Source organism: Leucoraja erinacea, chromosome 36 (assembly GCF_028641065.1).
Source record: "Leucoraja erinacea ecotype New England chromosome 36, Leri_hhj_1, whole genome shotgun sequence".
Lineage (NCBI taxonomy): Eukaryota > Metazoa > Chordata > Chondrichthyes > Rajiformes > Rajidae > Leucoraja > Leucoraja erinaceus.
This window is the reverse complement of record NC_073412.1, coordinates 240,603-261,157: the sequence shown is the minus strand read 5'-3', so window position 1 is coordinate 261,157 and position 20,555 is coordinate 240,603. Positions and strand designations below refer to the sequence as shown.

Sequence of the window (20,555 nt, the reverse complement as noted above, 5' to 3'; positions counted from 1 at the left end):
CCGAAGCATCCTATTCTTCCCTGGGCAAAGGGCACATTTCTCTGTTCTGGTTGTCAATTTTATAGCAAACTGTGTGCAGTCATTTTAAAAGTAGTTTGGGTTGAAATGGGCAGTCTTGTTTCACACATGACTCAAGAGTTGCTTCATTTAGTTCAAATGTTGATCTAAAAATTCCATTAATTTAAATAAAGGATGAATCCTCCTAATCCAGAAAAGACCTTTAAATAGCCATTGTTTGAAGAATTTGTTTATAGAGATCTTGTTCTGCTTAATCAAACCCAGAATCTCATCTACAAATAGAAATCTGATGCTGAAGAGATGGAGTACTTACTTTTTATAAATTGGTTGTCGGCACAGAGGCCCCATTTTCATCAAGCGTTTTTTCTCTCCCAGTGAAAATGACCGGGTTGCCATGGTTAATGGTGTTTCAATGGATAACGTGGAACATGCATTTGCGGTCCAGCAGCTGCGGAAAAGTGGAAAGAATGCAAAAATTGTAAGTTGAATCATAAAGTATGTTATTTCAAAATGGGAGGTGAAACCTGTTTTTGTGGTAAAAGGTAACATGGGCCAACATGTAACAATCAATCCATTGACATTCATATTTATTCCAAAAAACATATTGCATTTATCAGGACCGAACATAATATTGTGCATTTTAGTTTTAAAATTTGGGAAATGAATGCAACTGACCAATTGTTCAATGAACAGTTATCAGTGGAACAGAGTAATGGAGATGACACATGATCCAGTATTGAATATACTCAATTTTCACATTTGTGCCTCCATGTGACGCTCAAAGCCAAATGGGCCATTGCGTTCTCAAGGCAGTGCCAGTTCTCAAGGCAATCCTGTTCCCCATTAAACTTCTCTCAGTTGTGCATGTAAGTGATCTCTCCCCTCCCCCCCCGCCCTCCGTTCCCCCCTGACGATTTTCCTGCCACTGACTGGTGTAATTCACTGTGGCCAATTAGCCTGTCACCAAGCATTTATTTTGGAGTGGAGTTAAACTGGAGCACCTGGAGTGAGCACGCATTATCACGGAGCATGGAAAAACAAGCCCTTCGACCCAACTTGTCCATACCCACCAAGTTACCTAACCGAGCTAGTCCCACTTGCCAGCTGCTGGCCTTTCCCATACTTGTACCAGTCCAAGTTTATTTTAAAACTTCATAATTGTATCCAGTCCTACAGTGTCCATTAAAAGCTCATTCCATTTACACGTCCTCCGTATGGAAAAAGTTGCCACTGCAGTCCCTTGTAAATCTTTCCGTTTTCACCTTAAATTTGTGCCCTGTAGTTCTAGACTCTCCTGCCTTTGTGGAAATGTATTTGGCCATCTATTTTATCTTTATATATATCTATAATGATATTATACACTTTTTAGTAGGTCACCCTTCAACCTCCCATGCTCCAGTGAAAAAGGACCTCGCCTCTCCAGCTCTCCTTATCTCTCAAACCCTCCAGTCCTGGTAAGGGACTCTCATATCTCTTTTTGCTCCCTTTCCAATGTAATGACATCCTTCTTGTAGCAGGACAATTAGAATTAGTACTCCATATGTGGCCTTACCAACGTCTTGAAACAGCTGTAACATGATGACACAACTCTAAATACTGTACTCAATGTACTGACTGATCAAGGCAAGCTTGCTAAATACATCCTTCGCCCTGTCTGCCTCTGTCACCATTTTTAAGGAATGATGTGCCTGCACCCCTGGGCCCTACTCACCCTGATTAGCCTTTCCAAAACGCAACACCATGTATTTATCTGAATTAAACTCCATCTGCCATTCCCTGGCCCATTGGTCCAGTTGATCAAGATCCTGTTGTAATCTTAAATGAACATCCTTCACTGTTCACTATATCGCCAGTCGGAGAGAATGTGTAATCTTCACACAGATACCATCAGAATCTAGGTTGCTAGAACTATGAGACAGCACCAAATATATCAAATTGTTTCTTTTCAGTTAAGATCATGCTGGAGCTGGTGTTTGGACAAGTTAATGCAGATATTGTTATTTTTCCAAAGTTGTTCTATATTGTTTCACTGTCATCATATCCATACAATGATGCATTTTCCACTATAAATTATTATTTTATGGCAATTCTTAAGGGTCATGTGGTCGGGAAGCAGTCCTTTGGCCCACCATGCCTACTTGAATGATTCCCATTTGCCTACATTTGGCCCAAATCCCTCTAAACCTTTCTTATTAATTTACCTGTATAAACACCTCCTATTTCAATTAGTGTATTTCCTCAGGTAAGGATCAGTATTCATCTATGAAGTTGCAAAATTACATTTTCTTTTTTGTTTTCTGTAACTTTGAAATTTCTCAGATTTAATTTTTATTTTTCCACGAAGCCATGGTTACCAGATGACAAAATTGTCCTCTCATCTCAGTGTATATTTTGTGCGAATAGATAAGCTCTTCTGCATTCTGATGATTATGGGCTGAAGCACAGAGCATGAGACAGATGGCACAAAAAAACAGTGACATCCGTTATACCTACAGGAGAGAGCAGAGGGGGCTCTGGTTTAATGTTTGAAATGAAAGCATGCAGCACTACATCAATGCTTCATTGGAGTGAAGTCTTGAAATGTGTACCCGGTTTCTGGAGTAGGACTTCCCCCATAGTTTACTCATGTGGGTTAGAGTATTTGCAACAGTGGCGACTATCTAAATTGCGTCAAGTTGGGAAAAGGGGAAGTACAACGGGTTCTGGGGGTCCTTGTATGAAAGTGAGCATGCAGGTACAGCAGGCAGCAAAGAAAGCAAATGGCATGTTAGCCTTTATAACAAGATAAATCGAATATAGGAGCAAAGAGGACCTCCTGCGGTTGTACAGAGCCCTAGCGAGACCACACCTGGAGTATTGTGTACAGCTTTGGTCCCCTAATTTTTGCTATTTTAGGGGACCAAAACTACACCATTGGACATTCTTGCTATTGAGGGAGTGCACCGTAGGTTTACATGGCTAATTCCCGGGATGGCGGGACTGTCATATGCTGAGAAAATGGAGCAGCTGGGCTTGTACACTCTGGAGTTTAGAAGGATGAGAGGGAATTTCATTGAAACATATAAGATTGTTAAGGGTTTGGACACGATAGAGGCAGGAAACATGTTCCCGATGTTGCGGGAGTCCAGAACCAGGGGCCACAGTTTAAGAATAAGATGTAAGCCATTTAGAATGGAGACGAGGAAACACTTTTTCTCACAGAGAGTGGTGAGTCTGTGGAATTCTCTGCCTCGGAGGGCGGTGGAGGTGGGTTCTCTGGATGCTTTCAAGAGAGAGCTAGATAGGGCTCTTAAAAATAGCGGAGTCAGGAGATATGGGGAGAAGGCAGGAACGGGGTACTGATTGGGGATGATCAGCCATGATCACATTGAATGGCGGTGCTGGCTCGAAGGGCCAAATGGCCTACTCCTGCACCTATTGTCTATTGACAGGAATTCCAAACTAACTCAGTAAAAATGGAAGTAGTTAATGCTTAGGTTCTGATAACCTGCTGTTTTTAAATACTTGCAGACGATCAGGAGGAAAAGGAAAATTCAGATGCCGGTGACTCGAGCAGAGCCGGATCGACCGCCTGTATCGGAGCCTGAGGAAGATAGTTTTGAAGACGAGGAGGTTCATGATCGTAGAAGTGGACGAAGTGGGCGGAGTCCTTATGTCGGGAGGAGGAATGAGAAGAAGATTGGGAGGCATGAAGATCGAGAGAGAAGCTTGTCACCAAGATCAGAGCGACGATCGGTGTCTTCACATCTCCCACCTAAACCCATTAAAGTGACATTGGTAAAGTCAAGAAAGAGTGAAGGTGTGTACATCTGAAATAATAGCTGCACATATCTCGCGTGGAGATCATGCATTTAGTATATTGGTCTGACTGAAAATATCACCAAAGCTGAGCAATAGAATAAAAGTTACGTTACTAGTAAGCTTTAGATTTTCTTGTAGAGGTTTATGACCATTCGTAACAAGATGAGTTGAACTACTGACTGCATGTCTAAAAAAGGGTTCCGATCCAAAATGTCTGAACCTATATCTTAGAAGGGTCCTGACCTAAATCGTCACTACCCATGTTCTCCAGAGATACAGCATGTTAAGTTATTCTAGCTCTTTGTCTTTTTTTTGTAAGCCAGCATCTGCAATTCCTAGTTTCTCTATTTTACATCTGGCTCTAATTGGCCTTGGATAATAAAACTGGAAGAGGAGATTGTAGGAAGGTACTGCAGATGCTGGTTTATACCCACGATAGACACAAAATTCTGGAGTAAATCAGCAGGACAGGCAGCATCTCTGGAGAGAAGGAATGGGTGACGTTTCGGATCGAGACCCTTCAGACTGAAGAAACGTCACCCACCCAGAGATGCTGCCTGTCCTGCTGAGTTACTCCAGCTTTATGTGGCTGTCTCTGGAAAGGGATATTGTGCTTGATTGGTCCTGTCCAACACCATAGCTGTAAAGGCTTTTGCACATCAGGCCAGACCAGAATTGTAGAAACAGGATTGTACCTAGCTTTGATGTCCTTCATTTGGGCAAACTACTAGCAGCCAGTGTGGGCTGTTTGGAGGAGGAGGAGGGTTCACTCTGGAGGTGTTTGTGGTGCAAGGGATAGATGTTACAATGGAAGACGAGCAGTTGGCTCACTGCGCTGAGGTTTTGTTTCATTGCTTTCTGTGTGCTCTGGAGTTTGAATCAGTTTTCAACAATCTGGTTTGTAAGCATGATGTCACTTTGTTCATACTGAGCTGTGTAATCGGTTGTGAATGGAGTGTCCACATGCTTGAGGCAAGTTTTCACGATGTCTGGCCTTGCCGCGGTCAGGCCACACGGGCTTGCATGGATATTTATGATGTTGGTAATGGTCCTGTCACAAGACTGGAACACGAGTTTGAATCTACTCGTGAAGATTTAAATTGTTGAACTATTGCAATTAAGAAATTCCAATGGTAATTGGCGGCAGTTCCACATTGTTCAATTCAATTCAATTCAACTTTATTATCATTGCACAGATACAAGTATGGGTACAACGAAATGCAGTTTAGCGTCAGTCCGTAGTAATAGTGCAATATAGAAATAAAAATACAGAATAAGCAAACAATGTGGACGGAGAGACTGGAGAAATCTATCGGCGGGACTCCGACTTCAGCAATGTGATAGTGTTGTTGTACTAGTACGAGACCTGAGGCTCCTGTACCGCCTCCCTGATGTACCGCTTCCTGATTTGTATACTTTGTTCTACATTGCTATTTCCAGGATCTGCAGTTTAACATTTACTGATTTGATATGGCCTATTTTACGTTGCATTCCACAAGAAGTTATTTTACAACCAACTTGGATAGCATTTAAATTATAATGACTGGTTTAAAACAGTATTAAAATGTTAACTATTTGAAGCCCACATCCTGTCTGATGTTGCACGCAAAATATGATTGAGGTAATGACATTCAGACCTAGAACGGTCACCTGCTGGGGTTGTGTCATTGCTGGTCGTTTACCACATTCCAGATTATTTGAATTTAAGTTCCATAGATCTTGTGGTGCAAGTAGGGCTTGGTCCTGTGAAAGGTGAGGATATTGGCTGGGTAATTTAGTGTGGGAGGGAGAGTGAACCAGGAGGCCAATGTTGTGCTCGGCTTCTCACCTGGTACAAACTCGGGTAGTGAATTGACAGCCAACCGATCTGTGAAACGTGTTGGAGGGACAAACATGGATTACTGAATGACATCAACTGTTTACATTCAAGCTGTTTCCACGGCAAGTACCATCACTCACCTAGCACCTAAGCCACTCTTGTTTAAAATCAGTAGCAAATGGAAGTTTCCGAAAAGATGAATCAATGGAACAGATGTTTAGAATTTTCTGATTATACATTCTTGCTCAAATTGAGCAGTTTTTTATCTCTGAATTTTAAAATTTTCCTATTTTTAACACTGTTCTATAAAAGAACTCTGTTGCTTTCAGAATTACCATCAATTGATTTGTTTTCTCAGAGTACGGTCTGCGATTGGCAAGTCACATTTTTGTGAAAGAGATCTCTTCAGAAGGGCTGGCTGCCAAGGATGGTAACATCCATGAGGGAGATGTCGTATTGAAGGTCAGTCACGTTTAGGCTTCCCTTTTTCAACAGCTTGAATGTCAATCCTTTTTAGTTTTTCCTTCATCTCACTCTCCCATTCCATATTGAAATTGAGCTGAAAGTGCACTGCCATTTGAAAGCGTTTTATAAGGAAGAGGTAAGGCCCTTGTCCTTAATTCTAAAAATTCTTATTATTTATTTATTAAAATAATGAAATCTTAAGTAGAATAGAATAGAATTACCTTTATCAAAATCTGAGGAAGGACATTATTGCCATAGAGGGAGTGCAGAGAAGGTTCACCAGACTGATTCCTGGGATGTCAGGACTGTCTTATGAAGAAAGACTGGATAGACTTGGTTTATACTCTCTAGAATTTAGGAGATTGAGAGGGGATCTTATAGAAACTTACAAAAATTCTTAAGGGGTTGGACAGGCTAGATGCAGGAAGATTGTTCCCGATGTTGGGGAAGTCCAGGACAAGGGGTCACAGCTTAAGGATAAGGGGGAAATCCTTTAAAACCGAGATGAGGAGAACTTTTTTTCACACAGAGAGTGGTGAATCTCTGGAACTCTCTGCCACAGAGGGTAGTTGAGGCCAGTTCATTGGCTATATTTAAGAGGGAGTTAGATGTGGCCCTTGTGGCCAAGGGGATCAGAGGGTATGGAGAGAAGGCAGGTACGGGATACTGAGTTGGATGATCAGCCATGATCATATTGAATGGCGGTGCTGGCTCGAAGGGCCGAATGGCCTACTCCTGCACCTAATTTCTATGTTTCTATGTTTATTGTCATTCAGACCTTACGGTCTGAACGAGATTTTGTGCCTGCAGTCATACATACAATAATACAATATTAAACAACCACAAACACAAATTAACATCCACAGTGAGTCCTCAAAACACCTCCTCACTGTGGTGGAGGCAAAAATCTTAGGGCTGCAGTCTTGTCCCTCCTCTTGTCCCTCTGCGCTGAGGCGATACCCCACCGGGCGATGGTACAACCAGTCCCGCGGCTCACCGAACCCCGCAAACGGGCCGGCTCAAACACCGCGGCCCGGGGTGGTTGAAGCTGCCGCCCTCTAGTCCAGTGGATGCAGCCGCTGGCCCGTGGCTGAACCCCGGACTCGGGTCACCGCCGCCAGAACGCCGTCCCAGCCACCGGAGCACCGTTCCAGCCCCTAGCCGGATCGCCCTCACGTAAGTGCCGTTCCTCCCTCGAGCTGGGCCGCTCCGACGGGAGCGCGGTACCTCCCTCGAGCTGGGCCGCTCCGATGGGAGCGCCACAGCCCCTCACGGGAGCGTCACAGCCCCTCACGGGAGCGCCATTCCAGCCCCGAGCCGGACCGCCCTCACGGGATCGAGCCCAGGGCAAGTCCTGACTGGCTCTGCCTCCGGAGTCTCGCTCTGCCATTAGGCCTCAGCGCAGACAGAGGCAGTGAAGGGGGATACGACAAAAAAGTCACATTCCCCCGATGGGAGAGACAGCAAGCCCCGTTTCAACCCCCCCACCCCACATAAACACAACCTAAAAACCAAAAACTTAACTAGACAAAACTGAAAAAAACAACACAAAAAGTAAAAACAAACGGACTGCAGGCGAGCCGCTGCTGCCAGGGCAGCACCGCCACTTCCGGATGTCCCACACAAGATCAAACCATTCCGTCTAGTTTTATAATTTAGTTTTTGGCGGATAGATTTTAATTTGGGTAAATGTGAGTGTTGCATTTTGATAAGATAAACTCTGGCAGGACATAGCTATGGTAGGGCCCTGGGGCATTTGTAGAACAGAGATTGTGGGATGCAGGTACAGTATATAGTTCCATGACAGTATTGACACGGGTAGATGGGGTATGAAGAAGGTATTTGGCACATCTGCCTTCGTCCGTCAGGGTATTGAGTATAGGAGTTGTGACATTATGTTCTAGTTTAGCTTTGAGATATAACATGGAAAGTCTCTGCACATATTATTGGAAATGTGTAAAGGAGCTGGGGAGGATGCAGATCCGGTAGGGAGAGGTTTCTGGGATGAAGAACTATTGTTCCAAGGAGAGGTTGGAGAAAGCCAAGGTGAGATTTGTTTGAAGTATATAAAATAATGTGAGCTGGACAGATGGATAGCGAAGGACGAGAGATCATAGGTATTACTTAGTGGGGAAACGAATTGAGCAGAATAACCTTTCTACACAACTTGTGGGTGAATCTGAAATAATGACTGCAGTTGTGCTAGAGGCAGATTCGATTGGGGCCTCTAAGGAAGAAATTGGATAAATACATAGTGGAAAAAAAAGTGAAGCTGTTGAGAAAGGGCTGGTGGGAAGATCTAGCAGCTGGCTTTGGTGGGCAGCTGGTGTGGGCCAGGATCAACTGTCAATGTTATGACCATTTGGAGTGATGTGCAACAGGTTTTGGAAGTAAAGGAAACCTTAAGTATGTAGCTTTTGAAATAAGCAGCCATCTCAAGCAACAATGAAACTATATTTAAATTGTGTTTATAAAACAAAATTGTTGCTGTTGACCTGCCATTAAATGTTATGCTGTCACACTGTACATTCATGTTTCAAAGTGTTATCAGTTTGATATCTGTACAATATGCTGAGCGACTGCACTGAATGGTGTGTTAGGTTATGCTTTGGGTTTAATATAATAGCATCTTGGTCAATTCATCAAATCATGTTGTAATTTGAGCTGACAAAGATCTGCTGAGGTGCAGAGTTGTGATTGCCGTTTGCTGCTTTGCTGATAAAGGAAATACTCTGCTCTTTCAGAAGAATGCTATCTATACAAATGCAGAAACCAAGTGGTAATAGCATTGTTTGAACTGTGTGTACCATAGAGCATGCTATTGTCTTCCTTTGACTGTTGCTTATAGATAAGGTCTGTGGTATTTGCATTTGGCTTCCAAGCTCAGTATTACTATGATTCTTTTGTTCCATTACAGATCAATGGCACTGTTACAGAAAACATGTCATTGGGAGATGCAAAGAAACTAATAGAGAGATCAAAGGGCAAACTTAAAATGGTGGTACAGAGAGATGAAAGAGCCACTCTCCTAAATGTGCCTGATTTGGAAGACAGCATTCCTTCTGCAAATGCTTCTGAAAGAGATGGTAAGTGTATGAACCAATGGGATAGGATTGTGGTCCCATTTGCTTCTGGCTTTGGAATGTAAGTGATGTGTTGAGCAGAGGTTTAGTATCTGATTGGTAAAGAGCAGTAATTTAATTTAGAGATATAGCACGGAAACAGGCCCATCGGCCCACTGAGTCCGCGCCGACCAGCGATCCCTGCATATCAACACTACCCTGCGCACACTGCAGACAATTTATTTTACATTGATAGCAAGCCAATTAACCTACAAACCTGTACGTCTTTGGAGTGTGGGAGGAAATCTAAGATCTCGGAGAAACCCACATATGTCATGGGGAGAGCGTACAAATAACATAGAGACAGCACCAGTGGTCAGGATCAAACCTGGATCTCTGGCGCTGTAAGGCAGCAACTCTACTGCTGTACCACCATTCGTCCTCAAAAGAAATGGCAGTGTGAAATGTGCTGTAGACTGGAGTCAGTTTAAGTTATGAGCCAGTCTAGGATCAGCACAACAGGGTAACTGGGTTCACTGAGAGAGATGAGCGGTTGCAGTGTGCAGCCTGTGATACTGCCCACACAATGCTGTCTGCAAACAACTAAAGCAATGGAGATTCGCTTTTATTGCAATTTGAGTTGGTGTTAAGTAACAGCACATGAGCCTGTGAATGTTGTTGTTAGATATTTCAGAAATCCATTCGCTGGTATCTGATCATTCCAACCATTCAAATGAGAGGCCTCGCTTGCGCAGTCGTTCCCGCTCGCCTGACAAGCAGTCAGATTGGTCTGACCACTCGCACCATTCTCCACAGCCCATCAGCAATGGAAGGTAGACCACTGCCTTTTCTCTTTGGGGGGGGGGGGGGTTAATTGACTTGTTTGGGGGGGAGGTTAATTGTATTGTGGGGAGGTTCATTGTATTGTGTGGGGGGCTTAATTCATTGTATTGTGTGGAAGGTTGTACTGTACACTAGTTTTTTTGGGCTGTATAATTTTTAGATTTCAGAAAATCCAGCTTCTGCACTCTTGTCTTATTTCTACATAATTGAGTTCTATGATCTCTCATACATTAGAGATGTTGATCATTTTGATATTTTTGATCATTGACAATATAACTAGAAAAATTGTATATTTTGGTCAGTTTTCATTGCAGAATATGTTGAATGCCCCCTGTCTGTGTCTGTATTACCTAGTCAGGGATGGGTCATTGTAACTCTTTGCCATGCATCAAGGGACTGGCCTGATGATCCTCTGCAAAAAGCAGTTGGAGGAACTCAGCAGGCCAGGCAGCAGCTGTGGAGCAAAACCAAGAGGGGTCCCAACCCAAAATGATACCTACCCCTTTCTCTTCACAGATGCTGCCTGACCCATTGACTGCCTCCAGTAGTTTTTTTTTAAATCAAATGCAGCATCTGTACCCTCTTGTGTCTCCCGGTTTTCCTATCCTCATTGTCTAACTGGGTGCCACCTTTCCTGTAAATGGGCAAAAGAACATCTCACTTGGGTTTGGGATCTGCACAATGATTGGTGGTAGAGCTGGCTCTTCAGTAATTGGGAAACATCGACTGAATTCCAGGGCCCCAGATCATGGTGACGATTCTGCGAGGGAAATTGGTTCTTAATTTTAAAATCCAGGAGCTGAGTTTTGGTGTTACTGTCTGAGCTTGCTGTCAGTGAGGTCTCTGCAGATTGATACATCCCCTTTACATGTTGCCTCCCATAGAATTTTCACTCACTAATGCATGACTGTGAAAGGTTAACTTGTATATCCAGTGCCTCAGTTTCCTGCCTTTGTTCAGTATGGGAGCTGTCAGGCTACAAGGTCTGTGCCTTAAGCATAGGAAGCACTCTATTTTTGGCTCAGTTGTGCAGGATGACATCAGTGGAGAAGAATAACTGAAACTCACTTGAGAGATTGAAGAATGTAGTTCTGCTGGTATTTCAGGACTCTGTAAGTTGGTGAATGCCGTTTTCTGTTCATTCTGTATCTAGGGTCGATTCAAGTGTATTTTGACAGTGATACAATGTGAAACTGTGCACCTGTTGGTATTTTTGTGCCTGATAGTGAAGAGTGCAGTCTGACAATGACCAGATGATGCAACTGTTTTACCCAATGTCAAACCATGAAGCCAGCAGAGGATGGTGACTGAGCTTCTACCTGTAAGAGCAGCAGTAATCCAGGAGTTGTTGCCTTGGTATTTACTGCATGTACTGTTAGTTCCCAACTAGCGCGTCTCTCTCATGAGCACAGCCATCGTCGTTTTCTCTTCCTGGCTCCCTTTTACAATTTATTGTGATTCCATCTGTTCAATTGTTATTTATGGTTGATATGGAACCTTGTTTCTCTTTTCAGCTTCTCCTTCCAAAATGTGTAGTCTTTCTTATCGTTCTATAGCTGTACAGATTTTCAAACTAACTTTTTAGTATGTGAATTTCTGTTTAAATATGATTTTACTGCATTTCCCAATTTCTGAATTTCTTGCAATCTGGTTGGGATGAGCTCCTGTGCTGCTACCAACATCACTAACACCGAGCAATAGGACATCTTGCCTGACCCTCTCCCCTGAATCACTGCCTGGTGATCAGAATCAGGAGCTGTGTTCGACTCTCTAGCTCAGGGACACAATATTTCTGTCTTAAGGATGTTATGGCTTCTCTAAGAAGACATGTAAAGTTGCAGCTTTCTTTTAAAAATTAAAATCTTATTTACCTTTTTGAAACTGGTGGCTGATTGGTTGGGCCAGGCTTGGAGTGCTCTGTGTAGTTCTGGTCGCTGCTTTATAGGATGGCTGGGATTGAGCTAAAGGGGGTTTAAGGATTCACAGGAATGTTGCCCAGACCAAAAGGCTTGATTAAGGAGAGATAAGATTGACTGAGGCAGTTTTCCCTGAAGCAAAGGAAGCTGAGGGGTGAGTTGTCGAGGTTTGTATAATTATGAGAGGCAGAGCCGGGGGTGGGGTGGGGGGAGGGGGTTGTGTTGCTGTCCTTTTCCCATGACAAGGGAGTCTAAAACCTGAGGGGCCAGATTGTAAAGGGACAAATATAAAATTGAAGGTAGACAAAAATGCTGGAGAAACTCAGCGGGTGCGGCAGCAACTGTGGAGCAAAGGAAATAGGCAACGTTTCAGGCCAAAACCCTTCTTCAGACTGGTTCCTTCGCTCCATAGATGCTGCCTCACCCGCTGAGGTTCTGCAGCATTTTTGTCTACCTTTGATTTTCCAGCATCTGCAGTTCCTTAAACAAATATAACATTGATCTAGGGATCATATTTTCCACATAGGTAGAGATTTAAGACATTCACATTGGTACCTGGATAGGAAATGTTTAAAGAAATATGAACTAAATGCAGATAGGTCTTGGTAAGGTAGGTGTCTCGGATAGCATGGAGAATGTGGGCCGAACAGCCTGTTTCCGTGCTGTACGCCGATAAAGTAAAGAGTTCCTCGGTTCATCTGTGTATTGGGTTTTCTGAGGGAACGGCTCCACCTTCTGGTCAGAAATATTACTGATCAACTTCTGACAAAACACTCGTATTTGCAGGCAGCCTCTTTTATGCAGTATGTGCTTGCTGGCTTTGCAACACTTATGTCTCTTTTCAGGAACCACTGATTCATAAACGCCAATTATTATGTTATGTTGTTACAATTGTTATGTTGACAAAACTAAACTAATCTGGAAAGTGGCACTATCTTTTGCTTCCCATTCTATTGAAGTAATGTTGTCCGAATGACATTAGGAACATCTAATCTTTAGCTTTCATTAGATGCTCTGTAATATGAACTATTTTGTGTTTGTTGTGGATTAATCCAACTAATTGGCAAGGAATGAACTGCAGATGCTGGAAAGTAAGGTGGATGAGGTCAGAGAGGACTGTGGACTATCATATCTATGTCCACCCATTTGCCCATCTACACAAATTCCATTTGGACCATACCTTCAATGCCTATTTAATAGTCTGTCTGATTGTCATAACGAGGCATCTTAATAGTATTTGATTCCATCATTCCCTCTGACATCAAACACTCTTTATAAAAAAATTAAACCCTTGGATCTCCTTTAACATTTCTCCCTCTCACTTAAACCTGCTTTTCTTTTTTTTCTGGTACCCTACCATGGGACAATGAATTTAAGTATCTGTGTCTCTCATAATCTTACATATTTCCATCGGGTCACTGCGTAGCCTCCTTTGCTCCAGGGAAAACAAGACCCACCTCCCACCATAACAAGCCCTCGGCTGCAGGCAGCATCCTGGTGAATCTCCTCTGCACACCAGGCGACATCCTGGTAAATCTCCTCTGCACTCCATCCATCTTTCCTCAGTTGGAAGAAGGGTCCCAACCCAAAAGTCATCAATCTATTTGCTCAACAGATGCTGCCTGACCACTGAGTTCCTTCAGTGCATTGTGTTTTGCTCATGTCTCCCATCGTGTGACAACCAGAATTGCACACAAAACTCCCAATAGCGGCCTACGTAGTTCAAGTAAAGTTGGGTGATTGGCTCCCAAGCCACATTCTCTGCATCTATCTATGAAGGCAAGATGACATATGCTCCCTTCACCACCCTACCTACCTGTGTTGCCATTTTCAGGGAATGGTGGACGGCCCCCAAGGTCTCCATTAATCAACGATCTTTAATCCCTGACCATTTACTGTCCGTGTTCTGTATGTGTCTGACTTCCCAAAATGCATAATCTTAATAATAACCAAGTAGGAAAGATCCTAGCCTCCATTCAGAAACAGCACCCTTCCACCACTTTCTGCTGCCTCCTTTCAAGCCAATCTTGGATACAATTTAGTTTAGTGTAGGGATACAGTGTGGAAACACTTTGGTGCACTGAGTCCGTGTCGATCAACAATCACCCGTACACGAGTTATATCCTACGCATTAGGGACAATTTACGGAAGCCAATTAACCTACAAACCTGCACGTCTTTGGAATGTGGGAGGAAACCGGAGCACCCAGAGAAAATCCACGCTGTCACAGGGAGAACATACAAACTCTAACAGACAGTGCCCACAGTCAGGATCGAACATTACTACTGTGCCGCCCAAATTAACCAGTTTGCCATGGAATCTATATGCTTGAATCTTCTAGACTAGTTTACAGGATTTTCCTTGCACCAATCCATGCTGATTCTCTATAATCAGTCCCTGCCTTTACAAATGAATATATATAGGCACGGTTCAGAAGGTTATTGGTTCTTCACTCACCATCTTCCTTCTAGTGAAGGGGCACTCACTGTGCTGTTGCAGAGAAGTTGATGATTTAACCACAGCCATTAGGGACCGAGTGTACTTCCATAAGAGGCAGTATGCAGCGTGAAAGAGCTCCTCATTGATACCGTAGGCAAATAGGTGTGGTATATTTTGTAGATTCACATTGCAACCATTATATATCGGTGAGTAGGGTTGCTGTATTTTGTTCTTTGTGCTTCACCCTCCGTAGTCTGCAATTTAAAACACATTTTGAAATTATGAAAAGCCTTCAACAAAATGTTATCTGTATCTCCCCACAGATGCTGCCTGATCTGAGTGTTTCAAGCATTTTGTTTCTTAATTTCTATAATCTGTAGTGTTTTGCTTTTCTGCAAGTATCTGGGGCCATTGAGGGAGGTGAATCAGATGGGAAAGGGCAGCTCCATGAAGAGGAGAATGGAGAGATAAAGTAAACCAGAGCTTCCTGAGGGGGAATTGTTGAATGGGAGAGAGAACAGAATATCTGGATGAGATGTTAGTCACTGAGTCTGAAACGTCAGTGCGCAGGACTGATGTTTTTGACCAGTACTTGTAGGGCCTGGCTAAACATTAGTCTAAATTACAGTAGCAGCTATGTTTCAAGTGTTGCACTGCAAAGCATTTCAATGTGTGACTAATTTAATCATTGTGCCCATGGCAGAACAGTGTTGTGAAGCTGGGAGATTCACCAAGTGTGCACTGTTGTTGTACTCTGGCAACACAAGCAAATGGTTTGTGAGTACACCGTGCAGGGATTTTGTTGCTGGAGCAGGAATAAAATAACCGTTAAACCGTGGCAAATTCTGTGTTCACTTCTCAGTCAGAGGTCCCGTGAAGATGATGTGATCAGAGGACCCAAACCAGAAGCAGTCTCAACACCAGTGAAGAACACGGACGAGGCAGTTAAAGTTGTTGAAGAGCCCGTTTCTGCAGTTGTTGAGGAGGGAACAGAGAAGCAAGCTCCTCCATTGCCAGGTCTGCTCGTGACCATTATTGATTTAGAAGCGGTACTTTTTCAAGGGCATTTTTGTTGGGAAGGATTCCATTCGTAGGTTTGGCATGTACAACTAATATAACCAAAACTAAAAAATGGATTAATGTTGGATTTGTGTAAATGGGTGTTTTGTGCAGAATTGATGGGCCTTGTGTTGTGTATCTTTAACTCAGTGACTCTAACGTGTGCATTCTGGCACAAGATTTAAATTAGTTTAGTTTATAGTTATTGTCACTGGTGCAATGAAAAGCTTTTTTGTTGATTGCTATCCAGTCAGCGAAAAGACTATACATGATTACAATCAAGATGTCCACAGTGTACAGATACAGGATCATGACGTTTAGTACAAGATCCACAGTGTACAGATACAGGGTAAAGGAATGACGTTTAGTACAAGATTAGGTCCGATTATAGATGGTTCCAAGGTCTCTATAGTGAGGTAGATGGGAGGTCCGGGCTGTTCTCTAGTTGGTGATAGGATGGTCCAATTGCCTGATAACAGCTGGGAAGAAACTGTTCCTGAATTTGGACTGTCTCTACTGTTATAAAGTTACATTTCTTTTGCGGTAGATATATATTGAGAAACATTCACCGCATGTTTCCAAATACACGTAGTTATACTAGTTGTTCCCCTTTAAAATAAGAGTGCAATTGATCAACCTATGAGAGCCCAGTCAGAATGAGAGACCATTTATATGTTGAAGTTATTTTCCAAGTGGCATCTAACTTGTGTGTTTCTGCAGAGCCGAAGCCAGTGTACGCTCAGCCTGGGCAGCCCGATGTAGATTTACCAGTCAGTCCGTCCGATGCACCTATTCCAAACTCAACTCACGATGAAGGGATGCTGAGGTAATTCTGCTAAGTTGCATTAACTTTATTGGTTCACAGACATTTTATGTCATATGCTTCAATCTGCAATGACTACGATTTGAATTCAAACTTTGTTTCCCCAGTATGTTGCCTTTATAGAACAGAGCTTTTATATAATATATAATATATTCTGTGGGTGATTGCATCCACAGGATGTACTTGGCATTCAAATATCCAAAATGAATCAATAGCTTGGCTTTGTGCACTGGGTAGGTATTGGAAATTAAAGTTCTGGTTGTGCATTTTTCTAAATGAATGCCAGCGTTCGAAAAAAGAGATCGAGACCACTCCATGTGAGTGTTAATTGTATCCATGTTCTGCGGGATGCATTTGTTGAAGCCAACAGCATTGGTTTATGTGGGAAGCCTTGATGGATTTGGGAAGGGTGATGGATGTGAACTTTTGCAGGGACCATGTGCGGATGTTCTTGTGTGGAGAGTTAACACCGCCATGGCACAGTTAGTGATTGGCCTTTATCTGTGCTGTAGAAAGGTTACAGAAAATTAAATCTGAATGCAGAAAGGACTTCTGGAAGAAAAGCTGTCAACATTTAACTTGAATTCAGGGCCTGGATTTGGTTCTTTTTGCCTTTTATATGGATAGAAAAATATTATAGAACGTTATTTGGAATTGGGTGAGGATCGATTGCATTCTATTCAGGGCACTAAACCATAGCAGGAATTTGAATACTAGATTCTCCCGATTAATTTTGAGACAAACAAGTTATGTGAGGACGTTGACGATTAATTCTGGGAAGGAGTGAACATAGTGAACACCAGGGTCATCCCATGTTCTGTAAACAAATGTGTGTGTGTTTTGTGGGTGGAGAATTAACTGCTATGTTTTTACTATGTAATCTTTTTCAGGCCAAGTATGAAGCTGGTTAAGTTTAAGAAGGGTGAAAGTGTTGGACTCCGTCTGGCAGGTGGGAATGACGTGGGAATATTTGTGGCCGGAGTTTTGGAGGATAGTCCCGCGGCCAAAGAAGGTCTCGAGGAAGGAGATCAGATCCTCAGGGTGAGGCCATGTTGGCAATGATTGTTTGATTGACCCAAATGTGACTCAACATACACTTGAGGATATAATATTTTGTCAGAGTAAACATTGACATGCCAGTGTATTTTGTGATGCATCTTATGAAAGCCAGCAGTGCAACACCTTTCAGTAAAGTCAAAGAAAATAACCATGGAAACTAACTTCCATTTGTCATCATATCTAAAGTTTCAATTATGTTACTGAGAGTAAGAATAGAAAATGTAATGTTCTTGGTGGAATTCCTAAATGTAGTTGAAGGGTGCTGACACATCCAACTTATGCTTGTTGTGTTCTGCAAAATGGAACAGCAACATTTGTTGGTAGCGGAGTCAGTCTGAGTATGTACTACTGTGTATCTAACCTGCCTGTCACCACACAGGTCAACAATGTGGACTTTGCAAACATCATCCGTGAGGAGGCAGTGCTGTTTCTGCTTGACCTGCCAAAAGGCGAGGAGGTTACCATCCTGGCACAACAAAAGAAAGATGGTGAGCTGCACGACTGTAGTCACAAGCTCAGTACAAGCTAAAGTAGTTCAGTATCCAGAGATGTAGTCATTTGTCAAGAGGGGTTTGCAGATCTTTACAAAGAGAAGAGCTGTTAACGGTAAAAATATGAAATCTGAAAATGCTGCAAATACCTCGCATCCGATCATCAACGTTTGTGGAGAGAAAAAGTAATGTTTTTATTCCTGTCGACGATGGATAGAAACTATCATTTTGTTAAATGTGTTGGCAGGCTGCAGAGTTTGAATGATTTATGGTTTCTATTATTAGTCTTGTATTTGCAGTCTAGCCCGAACCTTTAATACAGCCGGGTCCTTTATATTCATCGTAAAAATATTTCCTATTCCAGTCTATCGACGTATTGTGGAATCTGATGTGGGTGATTCTTTCTACATCCGGACTCACTTTGACTATGAGAAGGAATCTCCCTACGGCCTGAGCTTTAACCGCGGTGAGGTGTTCCGTGTGGTGGACACGCTCTACAATGGGAAGCTAGGTTCCTGGCTCGCCATCCGAATCGGCAAAAACCACAAGGAGGTGGAAAGGGGTATCATCCCAAACAGAAACAGGTGTGTGAAGAACTTCCACTCAGTAGCACTTTATTATTTTGTGATAAGCTTTGTAGAATTTGGATAAATGATTGCTCAATCGAACACTGATTTTCCAGTCCTGTTGAAATGTTTAGACACGAGCCACTCTGCAACCTAAATTGAGAACATAACTGTTGCAAGATATATTTCCATCTGTTCTCCTGAAAACAATAGCCTGAATATTAGAAATTTGCCTTAAGAAAATCTTAACTTTTAACTTAAGGAAAAAGTGCAGCATGATGTAGTTTCTTGACGTGGTCACTGGTTGATGTTGAAATTTGTCTGTGGTTGTACTCAGAGCCGAGCAGTTATCCAGCGTGCAGTACACACTTCCAAAAACGGCCGGTGGCGATCGTGCTGACTTCTGGCGCTTCCGTGGACTTCGCAGCTCAAAGAGAAACCTGAGGAAAAGCAGGGAAGACCTTTCAGCTCAGCCAGTTCACACTAAGTTCCCAGCTTATGAGAGGGTCGTCCTTCGAGAAGGTATTGACACCTTCAAAATGAGCCTTCATGCAAAGGAAAGTTGATGTTGTCTCTCTGCCCCGGCCTCGCATTCTGTCATCACATAGTGCTTGGAAAGATCGTCTGAAACTGCACATAATATACAGGTCATGCTCTTGGGAGCAGGGCACATATTCCCCTTCAGCATGTGGAACTGTCGCCACTGAGGCATTTACTTTATTGGATTAACATGAGTCAGTGCCGAACGAGGGAGTGGGAGCTGAGGGTGGTCTTGGTTCATAGTCCATGCCCAGTGTGGGAGCAGAGAGTGGTCTCAGTTCACAGTCCGTGCCTCGTGGGGACAGAGGGCGGTCTAACCTGTGCAGAGGCAACTTTGTGAAGCCAGTGTGTGAAGATTGCTCGACATCGAACGTTCCTGTTCCTGTCTATAGTTGGTCATTTTGTCAGTTGACACGAGGGGGAGAGCGGCACTCTGCAGAAGGCTGATCTCATTGTTGTGAGGGGGGTTTCTATATTGTCTAATCACCATGGCCAGGCAGGAAGAGCTGGTGTGTGTCCCAGCAGTAACATGGCCAGGATGTTGACACTGGTACCCTGCTTGTCACTCAACCAGGGACAGGACAAGGGTTCATGCACGGCCTGGATGCTGGCATTTGCACCCGGCTTGTCACTCAACCAGGGACAGGACAAGTTCATGTAATAATGCAAATATGTTATAAACGTGCAGAAACTACTGCTAAAATTATTTATGTGAATGCACTTGAAGGCCTGCCTGCTGTGGAATTAATGAGATGCAGCACTTGGTGTTCTACATAGTTCCTGATGTGTATCTGTGCATCTTTGGTTTAATTGTCATTAACTGCCCCAAGTATTTTTGGTGTAAAGTCAATAATATTGGATGAGCCCCACATTACCTGCTCCTGCCATCGCCTGTCTTCATCATTTGTGCTCAGGATTTGACCCACAGCATGAATTGTCCAAACGTGTCGTAACTGCTGATTTACTTTATGTTGATAGTAATTAATTTGTTTGTCTTCAAGCTGGGTTCCTGCGGCCAGTGGTCATCTTTGGATCCCTTGCTGACATTGCTCGGGAGAAGCTTGCCCGAGAGGAGCCAAACCTGTATGAAATTGCAAGTAAGTTTCAGCTGCCTCCACCTCCCACTCTGTTTCTGTGTCATGGCTGGGCAAGAGCACTGTCCAGGAGAAGCCACTGCCGTGACTCTGGATGTCATCTGATGCCACGGAGCAGTTCTCTTCCCAGGTGTCAGATGGCAGCAACAAAGTGAGAGCTCTGCAGCCCAGCCCACCATATCCATGCCATCTTTTTGCCCATCTACACCACACTCTTTGCCTGTATTCTTGCTTTTGATGCCACAACCATGCCTCTTATAATCCTGTATACTTCTATCAGGTTATCCCTCAGTCTACTTTGTTACAGTGGAAACAAGCCCAGCCTATCCATGTGTAGGAAAGAACTGCAGATGCTGGTTTAAATCAAAGGTAGATGCAATGCTGGAATAACTCAGCAGATCAGAGAGCATCTCTGGAGAACATGGATAGGTGAGGTTTTGAGTCGGGACTCTTCTTCTGTCCAGCCTGAAGAAAGGTCCTGGCCTGAACCGTAACCTATCCATGTTCTCCAGAGATGCTGCCCAAACCCGCTGAGTTACTCCAACACTTTGTTTTGTTTT

At 43.3% G+C, this 20,555-nt stretch overlaps 1 protein-coding gene across 7 annotated transcripts in view; it reads left to right on the top strand.

Annotated features, from left to right (window-relative positions):
• Nucleotides 1–20,555, top strand: part of tjp1a (tight junction protein 1a) — an 86,199-nt gene that overhangs the window by 46,723 nt on the left and 18,921 nt on the right. For all 7 annotated transcript variants that reach the window (XM_055662830.1, XM_055662834.1, XM_055662827.1 and 4 more), the window contains 12 exons: nt 394–496; nt 3,529–3,817; nt 5,997–6,100; nt 9,021–9,189; nt 9,851–9,998; nt 15,226–15,380; nt 16,143–16,248; nt 17,136–17,286; nt 17,684–17,792; nt 18,160–18,379; nt 18,699–18,883; nt 19,903–19,998. In XM_055662830.1, coding sequence (XP_055518805.1) covers nt 394–496; nt 3,529–3,817; nt 5,997–6,100; nt 9,021–9,189; nt 9,851–9,998; nt 15,226–15,380; nt 16,143–16,248; nt 17,136–17,286; nt 17,684–17,792; nt 18,160–18,379; nt 18,699–18,883; nt 19,903–19,998 — 1,835 coding nt within the window. The remainder of the gene's footprint in view (nt 1–393; nt 497–3,528; nt 3,818–5,996; nt 6,101–9,020; nt 9,190–9,850; nt 9,999–15,225; nt 15,381–16,142; nt 16,249–17,135; nt 17,287–17,683; nt 17,793–18,159; nt 18,380–18,698; nt 18,884–19,902; nt 19,999–20,555) is intronic.